Source organism: Lutjanus erythropterus, chromosome 17, assembly GCF_056507025.1.
Source record: "Lutjanus erythropterus isolate fLutEry1 chromosome 17, fLutEry1.hap2, whole genome shotgun sequence".
Classification (NCBI taxonomy): Eukaryota; Metazoa; Chordata; class Actinopteri; order Lutjaniformes; family Lutjanidae; genus Lutjanus; species Lutjanus erythropterus.
The window spans coordinates 20,950,214-20,969,917 of NC_139333.1; the positions used below are offsets into that span (position 1 = coordinate 20,950,214).

Here is a 19,704-nt window from a genome sequence, read left to right on the forward strand (position 1 = left end):
CCAGCCCACATGATTGTAGACCATGTAGTTGTTGGTATTTTTGTAGTTTTGGATGTAATTTTTTTGTCGGTGGTGAGTCTGACAAGGAAAAAACATGAGTGGTTATATGATCAGACATGTCCAAGGCAGATATTTTTACTTGTTACAGGAAGAAAAGCACATTTTTTACTAATAACATTAACAATATGGCTCATTTCTATTCAAGTGTCCAGTAATCCAGGACAGTGTGAAAGTAAAACAGCATCCAAAATACCAGGACCCTGAAAGTGAGGGAGCTAAACGAGTTCAACTGTTATTCGTTTTATTTTTTTTATACCTGTTGTTCTGACCTTTACTTAATGGCTGGGGAACACAGCAAGTAATATAACAAGTTTGTCCAAAACCTTTATCAAAACGGGACCAGAACAGAGCTACTGAAATGTAACAATGAAGGAGATTTATTTTACAAACCTGATTAACCAACTAGAATTGCAGAAATGGAAGAAAATAAGGCACCAGACAAACAAAAACACACTAAAATACAGTTTGTCGGTTTACAGAATCAAATAAAAGGACAACACTAAGCTCCCTGACTAACCACAAAACAGGAGAAAAATGGGGAATCAAAATAAATGGCAGAGAACCCCCACAGAGCCGTTTCAAGGTGATTTCTAAAACAGAGTTTCAACAACAGCAGCACGAGCCCAACGCACGGTTGCCAAATGGCAGATTTGGTAGTGGGTGTCTCTGAACACCTCCACCGACAATCTCATTATGTTCAGCTGTGGATTCAGGTGTGGACGAGAGGGGTGTGGTGGACCTAAAGAGACAACGCTCTTCAAAAAAGAAGCCGGAGGAAAGTCAGTTCAGTTTTCCAAACTGAAATTTCTTCTAAATACCCTTGAGACAACAAGATCTGATGCTCCTATCAACCGGACATTATTTCTCTTTTGCAAATGACTCCTGAGGGGTGGAAGCAACTAATTACAAATACTCAAATTACTGTCATTAAGTAGTTTTTTGGGGTGCCTGCACTTTTATGAGTAGATTTACAAGTCTGTACTTTTAATTGTACTTAAGTATGAATTACAAGATGTGATCTACTTAGCTACTTTTTAAATCACAGTTGAGTACTGAGTACAATTTGAATTAATATCCAAACCTTTCATTTGTATTTTGGTAGCCAGTAAGGTGATGTGATGATCAATCATTCATTGTTTAATTGCCATTAAGAATTTAAATAAATTAAAAAATGTATTAATGGATATTTAATCAATAGTCATGGCAGTAATTGTGTTTAATTTGACACTGTTTTGTCTTCTGGAGACATTTATTGAATATGGAAACTGATACTTAGGCTTTTTTAATTCATAAAAAAGAGGGAAAAAATGAAGATGAGGAAAAAACATATTTTGTAGTCATTATTTGTGATTAATCAATTGTTAGCGTTTTCAACTATTGGTTTAGGAAAAATGCAAAAAAAAAAAAAAAAAAAAAAGCAAAAAGAATTTGCAACCCTAGTTTGAAGAGGTGGCTGTGACATCAGCGGTTAAAAGAAACTAATACTCTGAGTAGTTTTTGTGATGAATACTTTGTATATCTTTGACACCAGTACTTTTACTTGTAATTGAGTATTATTTTAGCAGTGTAACAATACTTGTACTGTCAGCTCAAAGTTCAGTTCACACAGGTTAAAATGACGTTCATGGACCCAAAAATGAACTAGTTTGTGTTCATTTCTTCCATTTTTCTCCTACAATGTAGTCTAGTACAAGTCTGCCGACACGTTGACTTGCGTGGATGAACTTTGCGCTCGTGGTCTTACCCCTTTGGTAATGATTTCTTGCGATCATCATTCACTTGCAGATATTTTCCAAGGACTGGTTGGATACTTCAACAATCACTGTTTCAAAATAGTTTATGCGGCTGACCTTCATGTTCGTTAGTTGCAAACGGAGACATTCAGTTCGCCGTTTACCAGAAATATGAGCATGTTAGTGTTCATGCACAGCGCCAAGATCAGGGAACAATAGTCAGTATCAGTTGATTATCAGTATGAAATTGGAAACAAACTGCTTGTTCCCATGTCAAAGTCCCTCGTATTGATTGATTTCTCTCTAACGACGTCCTTCTTTTCCATCACAGCCACCAGAGGGCTTTGTCACTTGATCATTAATGTTGATTTTGGCTGTTTGCTGCAACTACTGATCCATACACAACTACAGCATGTATGATGTTTTAGTTCAGTCAGTGAACTCTGGATAACTACATCGGACAGTTTGGAAAATAATTTTACCTTTCACCTTGATTTTCTCTTTCAAATGAGTTTGGCCCGAGGGTTTGTTTAAAACCCTTCTGATCATCAGAATGTTTCTGATTCTGGCTTTCTTCTTAGCAAGGTCACCCAGATCTCAGCACCTGATGTGTTTCAAGTTTATTACACTTCTATAAAAATAAAACCTGAGTTGTAATAAACCAGAATTATGCTTTAAGTCTAGACTGGAGGACTGCTAGTAAAGCTTTGTTGCAGGAGTGGATGAGTGCAGAAACACATGGGCACCAAAGCTCACAGATGTATGCTGGAGTGGGAGCACAGGGACCTTTAAAAGTAAAAAGTGAAAAAATCTTCAAATCTTAAAGCCGGTTAAAACGAGCTGAAATGGAGGTTGCGTTATTTCTCCTATTTGTCTGGCTGCAGAGTTCTGTATGAGCTGAATATGTGCGCAGGGTTTGCCAGGCAGCCAGAAAGTTACAGTAAAGAGAGGATAATCTTACTAATAACTTTATTATAGAGCACCTGCTTTCAAAATTGGTTACTGCCTCACAAACAAGGACTAATAAAAGGTTGCAGGAGAACAATCAAATCCACAATTACAGTCAACAAATGAAAATAGGCCTTAAAAATAAAACAGCTGAAAACGAAGATAAAATAAATAAAAGTATATCATAAAATATCACATAAAATCAGCAACCGAATAAAATAATTAGGAAAAAGATGAATCAAAGTCTTTAGAGACTATTTATTCATATTATTAAATTTGTTCATGTGCTAAAAATTGAAATCTTGCTTCATGGGATTTTTTTTTTTTTTTTAAACAAACCATATGTTCAGTCAGTCCAAAAGACCTGTAACATCAAAAAAAATGTCCTCCAGCGCAAATTTAGGCTGCAAGTGAAACCTGGACACACACATGGACACACAGAGACTGGCATGTAACACAAAGTGTGACACCCTCCCCCCCCAGTTAAATAAGAGACTGTTCTTACCCAACCATCACCCCCCCCACCCCCCGAGTCAAACCCCATCTGTTCCTCTGGTAGAAAAGGGGAGAGAGCTGGAGGGTGGCAGAGAAAGAGGGGTGGGGGGGGTGCGGAGGTGAGGAGAAAATCAGGGTGGGATCTGGAGGCAGCCATAGGAGAGATAGGAGGAGAGATGACGGTGGCGGCGGGCGAGAGGAGAAACGGGGGCAAAGGAGGAGGAGGAGGGAAGACAAATGCAGCCTGATGCTCGACCACTTGACGAATTCCTTGTTTGGTGCTTGTGAACATACAAGCAGTCTCATAAGCAGGTGTGTTTCTGTGGCTGGGAAGAGAAGAAAAGGGCTCATCAGATGTAGACAATTACGTTGACAGGTGTTAACAGCACCATGCCATATTTTGTGTGAGTGCAGAAAGTTGGGACTTGTGATCGCTGCAAAAACAGAGACACTTGAAAGTAAATAAAAGGACTCTGTTGCTGCTGCTGCTGATGTGCAAATTAATCAAAAGGCTCATGGTGACAGCGGTACTCCATGACTTCTCTCTGACTAATTAAAAGACTGGTTCATTCAAATTACCAAACAAAAATGGGGTTTTATTTGCACAGATTTTGAGATATCTGAGGATTTCTGTTGGCACCCAGATACAATGGAGGTGAAAGGAATTCTATTTGCTGTCTTAGCAGCAACGCACCCGTCAAGAAACAATGTCCTCTTAGCTGGATACTCCACATGTCAATCTGTCAACAGTTTTCAATGGAAGTACATTTCGGCAAAGGAACGGTGCTTTCAAACTGTCTCTATGGCTAGATTACAGAGTGCCTAAGGGGACATGGGGGAGGAGAAAAATAGATGGGCGAAAAAAAATAAATGTGGAGGGGGGAAAAAAATCAATAAATGGGCGAAAAAATATTATAGCTGGAAGAAATAGAACACATTGTACAAAAGAGAAATAAATAACATTAACGCTAATGCAAACACAAATTATATTGTTCACGTAAGCTTTTTAGCATGCCCATTAACATTATTCACAAAAGCTGCTAATAAAATAAACCAGACTTTGAAAAGGGTAATGTTAGAGGTAAATCTACCAAAGCTGTAATGTTAATGTAGAGGCAAACTTATCATTAATTACTTCTGTAACATTATAATATGAACAACCAGGTTTGCTCTGTCTTCTTCCTTGGATTTTGACCTGGAAGTGGAAGTGCTTTTTCCACTTGAAAGAGAATGCAAAAGTCAGGGTCTCTATAAGGGGATGGGTGGGGGAAAATAAATAAATAAACGGAAATAAGAAATATTTGCTCCTGAGAAAGTTTTGCTCTCTTGCAAAACCTTTGCGTTCTCTCCCAAGATACAATTTGTACACATCGTTCTGTATATGTTAATGTTACAGCTTTGGTAATTTTACTTTTACCACTCTTTTCACAGTCTGTCTTTACTTTATGTGCAACTTTTTGGGCTTTATGTTATTGAGCAAGCTAACTAGCTCACATTAGCAAACTAGCGCGCATGTCTGTAGCTTTAATGTTACTTAATTCTCTTTTATGCAGCCTGTTCAAGACAGTGATTTTTTTTCATCCATAATATCATTTCACCCATTAATTTATTTTTTTTCCAACACATCTCTTTTCCTCCCAAATGTCCACTTAGGGGCTCCATACTGGATACCACTACAGCTACAAAAGTTTGGGGCTCGTCTGCACTAGAGGCAAGTGGGAAAATGTTTTTTTCTTTGTGATTTGGGTGAACTGACCCTTTAAAATGTCAAGTAAACAGGTATGAAACTCGAAGATATCTGAAGCATCAGATGATTTTAGCAGCCACCAGCCCAATGTCCAGCCTCATTTTCATTCTCCCTCCCATTTGACAAAGCCTGCAGCAGCACGTACCTCTCCTGTCACTTTCCCAGGCTCAAAATGGAGGTGGCGGCCGACCGGCCAGTCACTTCTGTGTGGCCATGCGTGGGACAGCCTCGTCCTTCCCCCCGTGACCCACAGCTGCCACTCCGCCTGACATCACCAGAAAGCCCCTTGTTTTGTCTCTAAAACTCCTCCTTAGCCAGAGGTCAAGGTTCAGCCTGCGGCGGGTGGGAGAAATTCCTCATACCACACCACATATGGAGGCAAATTAGAGGGTCCGACTCCGTTTATTGGGCGGATTGCTTGTGGTATGACAAACATATCCTCTTCCACACCCACTCTATTTGTTTATCAGGTATTTAGTCAATACCTAAATGCTGCATTATGCATGAGGCTGCACAACGCTTAATTACACTTGCATGATTTGGATTCCTCATTCAAATGAGTCTGTGTGATACATGGTCTATTCTCAAGAGAAGACGTGTAATTACTGTACTATTTCCATTTGGCATGGTGACTCCTGCTTACATGTGTAACCAAGGAGGGATATAAAGTCAAAGATACTTGTTCTGCTGACTAAAAAACTGCTTTTACCGCAGTCTTACACTGTTTTCCGTCGCACAAAAAGAGTTTCTCCTTCTTCACGGTATAATGACGGCATGAAAGCTTGGGTTTGTGAATTCCAAATCCTATTTACCTCTCCTCGACATTAAAGATCCTCAGTGAGGAGCACTTTGCTTGAAACTATTTGATGATAAAAGCTTTTGAAATATTGATTTGAATGTGAAATTGAGAGGCAGTCGTGAAGGCATCAGTCAGTGTTTTTCTCTTTTAATCCAAACTTCTTTATCTGAGGGCAAGAAGAAAAGCAGACAAGGAGGAAAGAAGGGAGGGAGGGAGACACATGTGGGGGAACATCTGTGTGTGTGTGTGTGAGTGATTCTTCTGAGAGCGCACATGTGTATGCATTTGTGCAAATGTGGGCGAACATTCGTGAGTGTGTATTAATGCATGTCTCTCGTTCTGAGTGAGGTGAGAGACTGCTTGATTTTTGAACCACTGTAAACAAGTCGGAGCCTTGTTAACGATGCCACTCAGAGTTAATGCGCAAAACAACTTTCAACTCAAAATCCGCTTTTCAGGAAAGTCTGAATTCCACACTTATTACTGCAGAATAAATGCTGATCCGCACTCTACCTCAGTGTGGCAGAAGAATCTTTGGCAGCAGCTACAAATTCCCTTTCAAACACAGTGAAACAGCACATAGAGCGCGTATACCCAGGTAAACGTATTTCCATAACCTGTCATTTCAGGCGAGAAAAACACACACACACATGTCAGCAATTCCTCAGGAGACATCTGACAACAGGGGACACATACAGTATGCGGAAAGAATCCTCCTCTTTCTTATTCTGCTCTCAAAATACACCTGACACATTCACAAACACATGGCAATGCAACACAGATATCCATGGCAAAGATATTTACCAATAAAACCAATATACCTAAAGAAACTGCACATTAAAGCCCAATGTAGCTGAACTACATTAGACCAAATTCACATACAGTATTTCCTCACTTGCCAACCTTGAGACCTAGAAAATCTGGAGGATTTTGAAACCAAACAGAAAAAAATGTTCCATAGACTCTGTTTGGTGCATTTTCGTGACTTTCAGAGAAAGAAAATAGCAAAAATAATAAGTAACATATTTTTACAAACAGATGCCTGCAGATGACTTATAAATGACAGAAAACTCAATGGGACCACAGTATTTAGCCTTAGCTAGTGCTCCAATTTCAAATATGATTATTAGTTTTTCTATGCTTTTAGAAAAAATGTGTTGTAAATTAGGAGAAATACGGGAGAATTGTGACCTCAGGGGGAAACTGTGAGAGGGCTATAAAAAGCTGGAGTCCCCCGGGAAAATCGTGAGACCTTGCGTTTATATATACTTTCCATTATGAAATGAAAAAAAGAATACTAATAGCTTTATCAAAATTTCAAATAAAATTGTGGGCTTAATAAGAATGCATAAGACTTCTATAAACATGTAAAGAAAAATCAATGCATCACATTACATAAGGAATACTAATGTGTCATAGTAAATAAATACCGACAACCGTGGGTCCATACAGCAGTCCTGAGCACTATTCTGACTGCTTCTATGTGTTGAGGTTGCCCTCTACTGGCTCCTGTTTCTGCAGCATGAAAAATGAGTTTATACCTGCTTGAGGGCACAATATTATGTTCCTACATTTACATTTTAATACAGCAGTTACAGCAGACTTCACAGTAGGGATAGATGCTAATCTATGGCCTGTCAGAGGTTCAGTGTAGTTTGATGAAGATAAAGTGCTGGTGTGTGTGTGTCTGTGTGTGTGGATGTGTAAGTACTGGGAAGGGTTTAGTGGTATGTGAACATAAAAACACGTGGATTTGAGTACTGTCTCCAGTCTTTAGGATTTTGTCTTTTCTCTCCCCCGTCTTACTTAAGATGCTCAGTTTGCTCATCACAGGCAGAACAAACTTTGAGCTGTATGTCTTCTGTGGCTCTGGAGGAGCTTGCTTTCTTAAATAAATAAATAAATAAATAAATAAATAAAAATATAAGCCTTGCTTCCAGAAGGTTGTCTTAAATAATTATGACTTAAGACTAAGAATGACAGTGCTTTTGTGATAATATAATGCTGCCAAAAACCCAAGGTGGGATGATACCACGATAAAAAGTCTACAGTGCAACATTTATTGCAATATAACAAAGAAAAATTATGACATGAAAATAAAAAACATGGAATTAAAATAAAATAAAGTGAAATATTAGAGTAAATATCATCACAGTCCAGTAAGGTAAGATGCACTGTAGGATGTCAAAGTTAAGCTTTAGTTTATTTAAAGTGCATATCACCCAGATAGTCTCTGCACACTTTACAAATCAGTACAAAGCAACAACAGTAAAAAAAAAATGTGATAAAACATGTAAAAGTACACACACACACACACACACACACACACACAGAGGTAATAATGTATGACAACAAGGTTGAGGTTAGTTTATTAAGGTTTGGGGAAGCTACTTGTCAAGGAGTAAAAACAGTAAGTGATTTTGGGTTCCCAGCCAGTAAAATTATAGAGTGATCAGAAAAAGAGATATATTTTCAATTTAGATTCAAAACTATCAACAGGGCTCGTGCATGTGAATGTGCAGTGGTAGATTATTCCAGAGAAGTAGGGCTCGGTGGGCAAAGGTTCGACCAAAGAGAGTTCTTATTAAATCGAGGAATAGTTAAGTAACTGGCATCAAGGGAATGTAAAGAACGTGATTATACAGCGAGATGAGGCTGGAGATACATGAGGGAGCCAGTACATTTACAGCCTTAGGTGCAAGTAAGAAGGATTTTGAAGTCAGCTAAGAATTCAAGACATGACTCAAAGTCAAAGGGGTAAAGTCCAGTTTAGATTTATCTGACTGTGACACGACACCAGGAAAATAAATGGATCTGACTTTCAGCTATGAGTGAAAGGTGAGGAAAGACCACCAGAGAGGTTGCAGGATGCTGTTCCATCCTCTCTCATGGCTGCTGATCAATACTCTTGAAGAAATTGACCTGTTTATTCCTTTTCCTTGATGAGGTTACCACTTCACTCACTCTGTTTCTACGAGGGCAAACGGTGGACAGGAGATGACAGATTCTCACAGCGTCGTGCGAATATTATGACACGTACAATGAATAAAGTACGATTTCTCAACTCGAGCGTGGAATAAATTGAAACTATTCAACATCCTCCCCACAAGTGTGACTCACAGAAATAGAAAATGCCATCAGCTCTATCACAGGGGAAATCCTTGAAATGTTTACTGTGTAAATGCTCTGTTTCTATGAACATATTGAAAGTGATATTATCCTTGAACTCAGCATTAATTCAACCCTAGAGATCTGTGACAACGAGGATATCTTTGAAAGGAAACGAGGATCTTGAAGATACGTTTAAATGCAACTCTGTGCTGTGTCTATGCTGCAGTTTGTTGAGCTAATCCCAGGGCACACACAAAGACACAATACTGTACGACACCCAATACTAGAAATGATTTATTCTTATGTTTTCCCACTCAGCTCTGGGACAGAAATGAGGCAATAGCACTGCAAGTCATTTTCTTTCACGTCAGTTTTTGGAGTTTTTTGTTATATGAATGTGCTGCGGCAGTTTCATCCCATTCTCCTGTTTCTGAAGTGCCTCCCATGTGGATTCCTGTGCCATGACACAGGTTTTTGTATCTCTCTGGGGCTGCTGCAGCTCGGGCTCCATCAGCATGACTGATCTCATTTATCCTAGTCGCATCCAAAGAGGCCCGCGGTGTAGGGAAAAGAGAGCTTCAATAGCAGCACTGTTAGTGCAGAAAGCGCAGATCATTGAGCAGTGCAGTATACTGTATGGCAGCCGGGGACTCGCATGTGTGAAGAACAGTTTGTATTTAGGATTTCTCTGTATGGGGAACTCTGGGGTGCAGGAGATGTATGGTGCTTCATGATGGGATAAACAAACAGATCACAAGCCTCCGCCGCACTGCATCATCCTGTGTACCCAATTCAATATTAGTCTATCAATAATTCCTGCTGAGATGTCAACCACACAGCAATGTACTGCAGCAACAAACATATGGCATATTAGAGTCAAACAAATGTGACTTCATTCTGAATTATAGATTGTTTATTAGTTTTCATGGAGACACAATATGCCTGTAAAGGGACAGTTCACCCCCAAAACAAAGATACATCTTTTTCCTCTCTGTTTTGGCAATTTCTATACATTTTTATATACATTAGATATTACATACAATATTTAGAAGAAACAGCGTATGTTGTTTATTGGTGTGAGTTGCCGACTTTTGAAGATATCGTCTCTCTGTCTTTTTTCAAATATAATGGAACTAGATGGTACTCAACCTGTGGTGTTGAAAGTGTCAAAAAATCATTTGAACTCAACATGCAAGGTCTCTTTCCACAAATCATGACCCATTTACTTAAAATAATCTAGTAGGACCTATTAGGAACTATTTTCTTTCCGCTGTCCCCCAACAGTAAAGAAAAATATGCATCTACTCATGGATGAAAGGCTTGTGCTTGTGACACTGAGGGATGTAAACATTAATGGTGTCCTGAATTTTACCCTCTCCTCTATGAGTAGATGCACATGTCCTTCTATGGGAGAGATTAAACTGACTCACTAGATCCAAATATGCCTTGCAGGAAGACCCGCCCCTACTCTGCTCTGATTGTCTATACCCTTCCAGGCATTCAAGGTTTCTGCTAAATGCTACTGTTTACCTAGCTATGATGCTAACTGGAGCTGCATACTAGTCATGTGACTCAGCCATAGCAGCTCACGTTTTTTTGTTCCCGGTGTTGCTGAAATCTGCTTTGATATGCGTTTCCCCTTTTCTTCACCTCACTCCTTATTCTTAACCCTACCCAGAGGCGGTCATTGCAGCTTCTGGAAGTAAGTTAGCGTGAAACGCTAAGTCATGTCTCTTCAGCCCAGCTACCTATCTTTACTGCTAGCAGCTCATGCAAGTGGCACCCACTTCCAGCAGTGAGTGCTCAGCTGAGCTTGGCTGTCCACACTATGTGCCACTCTCCCAAACTGCCTGCCTGTGGTCAACTCTCTTTTTCCCTTGTTCCCCAGTCCGTTACTGTAACTTTACACTAAAACATCTGACAGGAGAACCAGGCAGGTAACAACGGATACCTGTTAGTTTTATATTTTGAAAAGCCATTTGCCAACAGGGAAATAAAAACTTGACTGGTCTGTGAGTGTGACTGGCCGGCTGGCTGGCCAGTGAACCCCAGAGGTGCTACCTTGCTGTCAAACCAGTTGGGTCTGGTTAGAGTTAGGGGATAAGGTTGGGATGAGGTCAAAGGAAGCAGACACATCCTTTGGCACAACACCAGGAACAAAAACGTGACCTACTGTGGCTATGTTGCTCTCCTCCCAGCGCTGGCCAGTTTGTAGTAGCAGTTAGCGTTAGCTATGCAAACTTTTAACGTTTAGCGAACACCCTGAAGGGTAAAGCCAATCAGCAGCAAAGTAGTGGCACGTCCTCCTGCCAGATATTCTGGGTATGCAAATCCAGCAAGTCAGTTTAGTTTAGTATCGTCCTTGAATAAATGAACATTTCCTTCTGCATGGTGATACAATTGGCACGTGTAGTTCAGTAGTTTCTACATGAAACTATTCACAACAAGGTCTGTGGATGGTCTTAAATAACCCGATCATGATTTCCAGGAAAGACAGAAGTATTTTCTTGGCATGTTGAGCAATCACAAGCCGAGCGCCATGTAGTTGCACTATATTTGAAAGAAGACAAACTCTGAAACTCATCAGCTCACATCAAAACTATCCAGGTGGATAAATAGCACTACAGCTAGGAGGAAAAATATGAATTTTTGGTTTTGTAGTAAACTGTCCCTTCAAGTTGTCTTGAACAAAGAACCCAGAAGCCCACAATGTATTCACTCTAATCCTGGATAGACCATGAAAATGGCAAGGAATCATGGATAGAGTATTATCTGAAGAAGACAAGAGAGACGCAGATGGTTTTTATTTGTATGCTGTTAATGCCTTTACAGAGAGAGGAGCTCGTTCTGTAAATGCGTGAGCAGATTCACCATCTCATGACAGCCGTCTCCGTAGCCTCACTTGCCGTGACATTTTGTTCCTTTGCTTGTAATTGATTTCTACTTCAATTTATTAATATAGCCTATGGAGCGCCTGGAGCACAACGCTAGTTATCAGCGGCCCACCAGGAGCTTAATCTCCTAAGATGAGCTGAATTAATAAGAGTGTTCAAGTAACATATTGATTACAGAATCGATGTCTGTTTCTTTGCACCATGCTCAAATGATTACTAAAAAATGGAACAGCATTAAGTAATATGACGAGCCTCTTTTCAATCATTTTGCTTCAATCTTAATTTCAATAGGCTCTTCTTTGATTGATAGTGTGTAAATCTTTAACCATTTCTTTCACAGCAACAAGGATTTCAAAGAGGCAGATTACTAGATAGATGTTTTCCACCACCTCCAGGTTTTTATTGATAAAGCTCATATTGTTCTCTTCCAAATCAGCTCCAAAGCTTGTTGCACTGTGAGGAATGAATCACAGAGCAGTGAAGGGAATTTTTGAAGAGGGGAGTGAGGTGGTTTCCAGGTCACATGATAGTCTTTCCTGCCTGCGGGCAGCTATGGATGTGAGTTTCTGCAGGTGATTTAGAGGTGAATGATAGTTTCAGATATTCAGTGCAGATATGCTATCAAGCCAACAAGAGGCCGTGATGGGATCAAGTGTATTACCATCATCACAGAGCAATGAGTGGATGTGATAATAATTTTGCATTCCTTTTAGCAACATGTTGCACAAATAAGAAATCTGAGTGGATTCCTATTGTTAATCCGTTGTGTGCAATATAGCTGATGATACACATTTTACATCATTATATAACAATTCTTTTTCTATTCCTCAGTTAAAATGCTCTCAGTCTGTATGATTACCCAGAAACCACTCTCAATCTCCTGAATATATTTCCATTTTTATACATCTGAATAGTACAGATACTTCTATGCATGCTAAAAGAGATACAGAAAGGATATAGATGCAATGTACGTGACACGAGAAGCCTCTCCATACTCAGTGATGGAAAGTACATTTACTCAAGTACTGTTTCTTAAATATTATTTTTACCTACTTGTACTATATTTGAGTATTTTTAGTATATTATTATAAAGTGCCCTTGTCATAAAGACGTCATTAAATGTTATAGGGACAGTTTGATGACATTACCAGGGTGATTTTCCTTCAGTTACCTGTTGGATAGATAGCAGTTAGCTAGTTCACTTGTTGCTAAAGTAGGCTAACCGTTGTCTGCTGATATCTGTTGCTGGCGTTAGCCAGTTAGCTTGGTTAGCTGTGGAGCTAGCCACCTTATTCACTAACTCAGCCACGGGATGCCAGGATATGCTGTTTTCCCTGTCGTCAAACTGACCTCGGCTGGTTTTGGAGGTTGTGCTCATGACATGTTTATGACAGCATTATACACACCACTTCAAATAAAGTGTTACCCTTTTTATTTTGTCAACATCTCAGAGGCAAGTATTGTACCTTTTACTGCACCACATTTGTCTGACAGCTTTACTCACTTGTTACTTTTCAGATTACAATTTTTCATGCCCTTCGTGTCCACTGAAACCATGTACTGTATTTCCAAATTGTGTGATTCTGAATTTGCATGTTTGTGATGAACTGAAGGATTATGTGTTCCTTTATGGGTTGAGATAATTCTCCTACTTCTTAAAAGTAAAATCAGTAACATCTGTCAGTTCACGCACCAGAAAGGTAGATGATTGTTGCAGTGTTGGGCAAGCTACTTGGAAAATGTAGTGAGCTAAGCTACAAGTTATTCTACATTAAATGAAGCTTCACTACACTGGAGCTACCCACCAGAGAAATGTAGCAAGCTCAGCTACAATAAAATCACAAAAGTAGCTTAACTACAGCAAAGCTATTTTAAAGCAAAAATAAAGTATCTATGTATCTGTCTGTCTGTGTTTAGCAGTATATTTATTAGCCCCCCCCTTTGTACTAGGAGCCATCTACACAAATATCAAATTATTTACTTAAATTGACCACAACAATTTAGTTTTGTAGAGAAGTTTGCAAAAAACAAAAAAACAAACAAACAAACAAAAAAAAAAACCCACCTGCACAAGTAATATTTCTTAGTAACATAACCCAAAGTTATACTTTTCAGCTTCTCCTGTCTTTTCATTTTTCCAACCTCTTCCTCTACCTCTTTCTTCACACACACACACAGTTTTATTCTTTTGCTGCCAAAGGACATGTTGCTAGCTAGCGCCATGTTAGCCGTTGGTGTTTGCTGACTGAGTTGTGATGATTAGCTTAGCTAGCGATTGTTGTGTTAACTTCGGGAAATACCTGAATGTGTGTCCTTAAATTTGTTGGACGTCTTGGATGTTGACAGGAGCTTCCTTTTGGGGTCGCAAAGTAAACACCGGAACTTGTAACTGTTCTGTGAGGACTCGATTAGTAACATGTACTTGTTAAGGTTTGGCCATGAAGATTCACGACACGTACACGTCTCTGCCCACGTCTCTGCCCACTCCTCCGCCATCGTCTCCTGCTGCGCAATTCGCGGGCAGTCTATCAGCAGGAGGGCAGGTACGTGACGTCACATGGAAGAGACGCATTTAAGGTTTAGAAATGCGTGGGGAAATGTAGCTTCTGTAGACGCTACCGCGTTATTTGATCACTAAAGTAGCTTCACTACTGAAAAGCTGTTTGATATAGAAAACAGCGACGTTACGACCACGTTACTGAGAAATATAGTTCAACTGGTAATGCTGCTACTTGTAATGCCGCTACTACCCAACACTGGATTGTTGAGTCAAATTCACAGTAAAATACAACCATTTTGGGTTGGTAAATCATCCCGAGCACAGCATAATAATGAGAAAATAAGAGGGTACAGCCAGAGTACAGGCTCTCTGTGGATGCAGGCACCGCCACACACTGATGGGTTGTGGGTGATGATTGAGAGGGCTGATTTTTATGAGTGTACTGTTTTCTTGAGGGGAGATCCCGCATATGTTGCCTTTAAGCTTATTAAACTATTTAAAATCCCTTTGGATTAGCTGGAAAGTGCACTGTCAAAAAGCTGAAAACAGGGCTGTTTTATTATATTAATCCAAAAGCATCTTATACAATAGTACCACTGACATCTGACCTGCATAAGTACCTTTACTTTTCACACTTTTAGTAAAAGTTGCTGAGACACACTCTTGCTTAAATGTGTAATTATAAGGTTTTGTCAGTTGCTATTTGTAAATGCACCAGAAAGATAGTTGACTGTTGATTCTCATGTTGAGTTAGTAAAGAAAAAAGAATGAGAAAATAAGCAGGTACAGATTGTCTTAGTAAGGTTTTGAATGCAGGACTTTTACTTGAAGTGGAGTATTTTCACATTGTGGTATTCTTCCACCACTGTTCATATTTCACAATATGGTTAATGTGTATATTATTTCATGTTTTTGCATAAACATCTCCTTTTCTTTGTAAATGGGCCATTTGGAAGCAATTTCTCCACAGTGCATTTAAAGCACATCAAGCTGTAAGGAAACAGCTCAGCAAAACATTGTTAAGTATCAGCTACATTATACATACATATATCTAGAAGAAAAACATGGTTTCAGTTTAAAGAATAAGTAAACAATACTATAAATAAGTTTATTCTTACTAATGCTCTAAATATCTTCACAAGAGGTCCTTCAGGATTGTTTTCATGCCACTCTGTATTTGGCACCATGTTCATACACACCTCATTTAAAATAAGGCAACAGAAATGTCCAGTTTTATTATAGATAAACAGTACAAAACAGTATATAATGGATGCCTACACACACGACAGCATGTATACATCCAACAACAGGTGAATCAGCGGACCATATCTGTGCACATCAGTAGGGTTTAATGAATCTGTGCTTCAGCAGCCTCAGCGGCTCAGCCTGAGTGCAGTGGGATGAACACTGCAGATGTCGAACCAGTGCTGATCCACCTCCTTGTGTGGCAGCAGGCCATTTCGCGGCAGAAAGGGCCGGCGCCAGCGTTCGCGGCTGCCCACCACCTGCCAGAAGCGCGTGCCCTTGAGTAGAAAGATTGCATTGTGGGTGTAGGAGAAGTAGGCAGCATCAATGTTGCCATCTGGATGGTCTCCGCTCTCCACTGCAGGGAAAACATCTCTGATGTTTTTGGGGAAGCCTCTTGCCAAGCTGTTGGCTTCCATGTCGAACGCGTACACCTGTTTGAACAGATAATTGTTTTGCCTCTTATATAGAAATCAATTTAATTACAACACGCAAACAAATCACAGAGGAAGTGTAGCAGGTTTGTTTGCATGAATATGTTCCCTCATAATGCTGAGAAACAATGAATTAGCTTGGGCTTTCATCTCTCCAAGACTTTGCATATTGTATATCCATTTCTACAAGCTAGTATTGTTAGATTACAAATCACATAAGTAAACAGTCGCAGTCATTACAATTAATTCAGGGCCGGACAAAGATTTTAGAGGGGCACCAGGGCAAAAGTTAGCTCAGCTGTTAGCTGAGCCGTATTGAGACCCCCCACAAGGATATATACATAATACACCTTATGTTTGGACCCCAGTATCTCTTGGTTCCTGTCAAATATAGAACACAGCACAGACTATACATGACAGCTTTATTATAAGCCAAGAAACTAACTAGTAGACCTGTGCTGACCATGTTCAGAATAGAAAAGTTATATCTTTCCCATTACCTCCAATAGTAAAAGTTTGTTTTATCTGTATTGTATATGCCTCATACTATGATTTAAGGGCTGCCCAGGGATCCCAAGGGATCCTGTGTCTGGTTTGACACAAACCAGTGTTCAGACAAAACACTGGTTCCCAACCTGAGGGTCCAGACCCCCTCTAAGACTCACCAAAGCTTTACAGGGGGTTGCAAAGCCTTTTTGATTTTAAGCGGTTTAAATAATAATAATAAAAATATATATAGTTATAGTGGGCCTATAGCTCAGCATTTCATTCATTTCTGTGAAGAAACCTAAGTGAAACTGTCATATTTTTAAAGTTTAGACACTTGCACACTGTACCTGTGGTGGCAGTTGCTTTTTTTTCTAGCTGACAATCCAGCCTTGATTTAATCCCATAAACTCACTTTATTGGTTCACACAATCCACAGATCTATTGTTGCTTCCAACCAAACCAATCTCTGTACAGCCTATGCACCTCCCCACGGCACATCACGTGTCAAATAAAAGATAAGGAAAATCATTCTTACCAGAGTGTTTTTGAAGAAGTAGATGTGGGAGTCCCTCCTGTCATAAAAGGCTGTGTCGATGGGACTGACCACCCCCGGGAAACCCTCAGAGATTAACCTCGGATAGCGGTGACCTTCAGGGTCCTGTCTGAACACCTGGTCATTCTCAGTGTCGTACCTCCAGAACTGAGTACCTGGACACAAAAACAACTTTCAACACATATATCTTTTTGCCCTGTCTGTACACACAGTGTTTTACTATGCAGGCTAAAACTTTTTCTAGGTCTACCTTTAAAGAAGTAAACAGCATCTCTTTTCCTGGACCACACGTGCACGTATGCATCCACTCCGTCCATAGGAATTCCACGCCAGCCAATCTGCAGTGCGACTGGATCTCCATAGCGTGTTCGGTTATTTTTGTTCTCATACAGCCAGTACCAGCCTTCTCTCATGAAATAGGTGTTAAAGCGGATGACCACCTCCCCATAGGGCGTCTTTTCCTTTCTGATCCAATCAAACACTGTGTTAAATCGACCTTTACAGCCTCCTGGGTTCAAACACAGACACAATATAGAAAACAAATTGGGTCAGTCTATTACTGTAAGTATGTACATAAACCTGAGTCTATTTCTCTCTGGGTCTGTTTGTGTATGTCACCACTAGATGGTGCTGTTACCATAGAGGTGCTGTATGGCTTTCCTGTCCATCCAGTCCATCTCAAAGGCTGACTCCTGGGGCAGATAACTGGGCTGCATTATGGAGCCTGGTCTGTAGATGTGGGGCAGGCCCAGAACATGGCCGATCTCATGAACTGCCACCTCAAGTAAGAAATTAAAAAAGTTGTTAGACCAAAGTGAACCTCTGATTATTCTATATATTTATAGCATATTCTGTCGTGGTGTGCTTACTTTGAGAAGGCTGATCCCGCTGCCAGCGTTGGGACCAGTAAAATGTTCGTCGTCGTCAAAGTGGATATCACCTAGGAACCAGGCGTGAGCAAATTCTTGACCAGTGCCATCAAACCTCTGATTGCAACCCAGATGCCGTCCTGTGAGAAATATGGTGGCACAGTTAAAAAAAAAAGATGCACTGATTTGGGAGTACTTTTTCCATCTCTGTATATATTGTGTTTGACCTACCTGTGCCAAAGCCCAGCCTGATGTCAACATCCTCCAGTGGGGAGCGCGTGTCCTCCACAAACTCCAGCGGGGACACCTCACTCCACATCCTGAAGGCCAGTCTGAAGATGTACCTCTGGTCCTCAATAGACAGCTGACTGCTGTATCCTTCTCCTATCAGCCTCCATTTCAGCACCCTCTTAGAGAAGGCCATGTAACCTGTTTCACTCACATCTCTCCTCTGCCTGTTTTTGGACACCAGAGCGGCCAGGTGACGTTTCCTGCGTCGTACTGCTTCGCTCCGACGGACGCTCGCGCTGGTATTTACCGTCTGACTGTCCATGCCGTTATCATGTGAGCTGTTTAGAGAAGTGTTATTTAAAATGTGATCAAATAAGTCAAAGTCTGCTGTGTAATTCCCACTGGTGTCATTGTAAATGCCTGTGAGGACACTTTCTGTGTCATTTAAATTGAATATGTCATCTTCAAAGACAGTGTTAGTTGCTGTGTTGCTACTGTCAGTCTCATTAGAAGTGTCACTGAAACTGTCTTCGGTATCTGAGGCACTACTGTTATCAGGTGCTACAGGGCTGTTCAGGTCAATCTCCTTGTCAGGGACCCCACACCTCGGTTTGTTCATCGCCTCCTTGGTGGCCTCGTCTAACACACCTGTGACAGGCAGACCAGACACCCTCTGAAACTCTTCAAGCGCTGAAATAAACACTTGGCTCTCAGTTAAACCATTCTGGTTAGTTTGGTCTCCATCCCGTGGAGCATTCCTTGAATGATGCACCGTAGATCCTTCTTGAATTATGTCTTGAAAGTCATCTAAGAAGTCATCAGAAAAAGAGGTGTCTGAATCTTCAAACTGGATCTCCTCCCAGTTCACCGGCTTAATGAATCCATATCTAGAGAGAAACAACTATAACAAGACATGGGTCACAATATATGGCTCCTCTGATCAATCATAAAATGCTTGATTTTTCAGAAAAATTGTGAAACTTTTACCTCAGCTGTGTATTTGTCTGCTATAACTTCAGCTTGGTGAGAATTAAGGTTCTGGACATCAGAATGATCGCGATTATGGAAAAGTTTCTCCGCATCAGCTGAGCTAATGCTCGTCCAAAAAAGCAAAACTATCAGCTGGATCGGAGTCAGCATCGTGGCGTCAGTATATACAAGAGAGGTGACGAGACGTAGGAATCCACCCTGCTTTATAGACAGACCCTGACTGTTTCCACACCCATCTAAAGGTGCGACTCTCTGTAGGTATCCCACTTTCCTCAGCTCTGTGTGAAAAGTAAACCTGTCTTTACTCTGTCTCCAACAGCTCAATTTCACTGAACTGTATGGATGTGTTACACATGCTCCACTGGTTTTAAATGGACCGTTGCTGACTTGACAAAAGAAGGTAAAACCTTCACTTTCATGTGGACAATAACAGTTTAGGACAGTGAAGGCTTCTGCCAGCACCTGCTTTGAATACAACACACACTCAAGTGTTTGACAATAAATAAGCACTGACCAAGCCTTCCACATCATCACACTGACCCAAGTTTATTCAAAAACAAATGCTACATTCACTTATTGATGGCCATTTCCATCAATGTGATGACA

The 19,704-nt window shown here is 40.4% G+C and overlaps 1 protein-coding gene across 1 annotated transcript; it reads right to left on the bottom strand.

Annotated features, from left to right (window-relative positions):
- Nucleotides 1-14,984: 14,984 nt before the first annotated feature.
- mmp21 (matrix metallopeptidase 21) lies at nt 14,985-19,702 on the bottom strand. Its single transcript, XM_084741181.1, has 7 exons — nt 19,096-19,702; nt 18,109-19,009; nt 17,878-18,017; nt 17,646-17,787; nt 17,259-17,516; nt 16,991-17,163; nt 14,985-15,966 (listed from the first exon to the last, which is right to left on the bottom strand). The coding sequence occupies exons 1-7, from the start codon at nt 19,627-19,629 to the stop codon at nt 15,661-15,663; spliced, it is 2,454 nt and encodes an 817-aa protein (XP_084597307.1). The 5' UTR covers nt 19,630-19,702; the 3' UTR covers nt 14,985-15,660.
- Nucleotides 19,703-19,704: the final 2 nt, after the last annotated feature.

What these genes read in the sequence shown, in the direction of transcription:
- mmp21 (XM_084741181.1), bottom strand. Translation starts at nt 19,629, where the DNA reads ATGATGTGGAAGGCTTGGTCAGTGCTTATTTATTGTCAAACACTTGAG. An exon ending in AGCCATACAGCACCTCTATG is followed by an intron (nt 17,517 to 17,645) that starts GTAACAGCACCA and finishes GTTTGAACCCAG; the next exon opens with GAGGCTGTAAAGGTCGATTT. An exon ending in ACTTCTTCAAAAACACTCTG is followed by an intron (nt 15,967 to 16,990) that starts GTAAGAATGATT and finishes CTGTTCAAACAG; the next exon opens with GTGTACGCGTTCGACATGGA.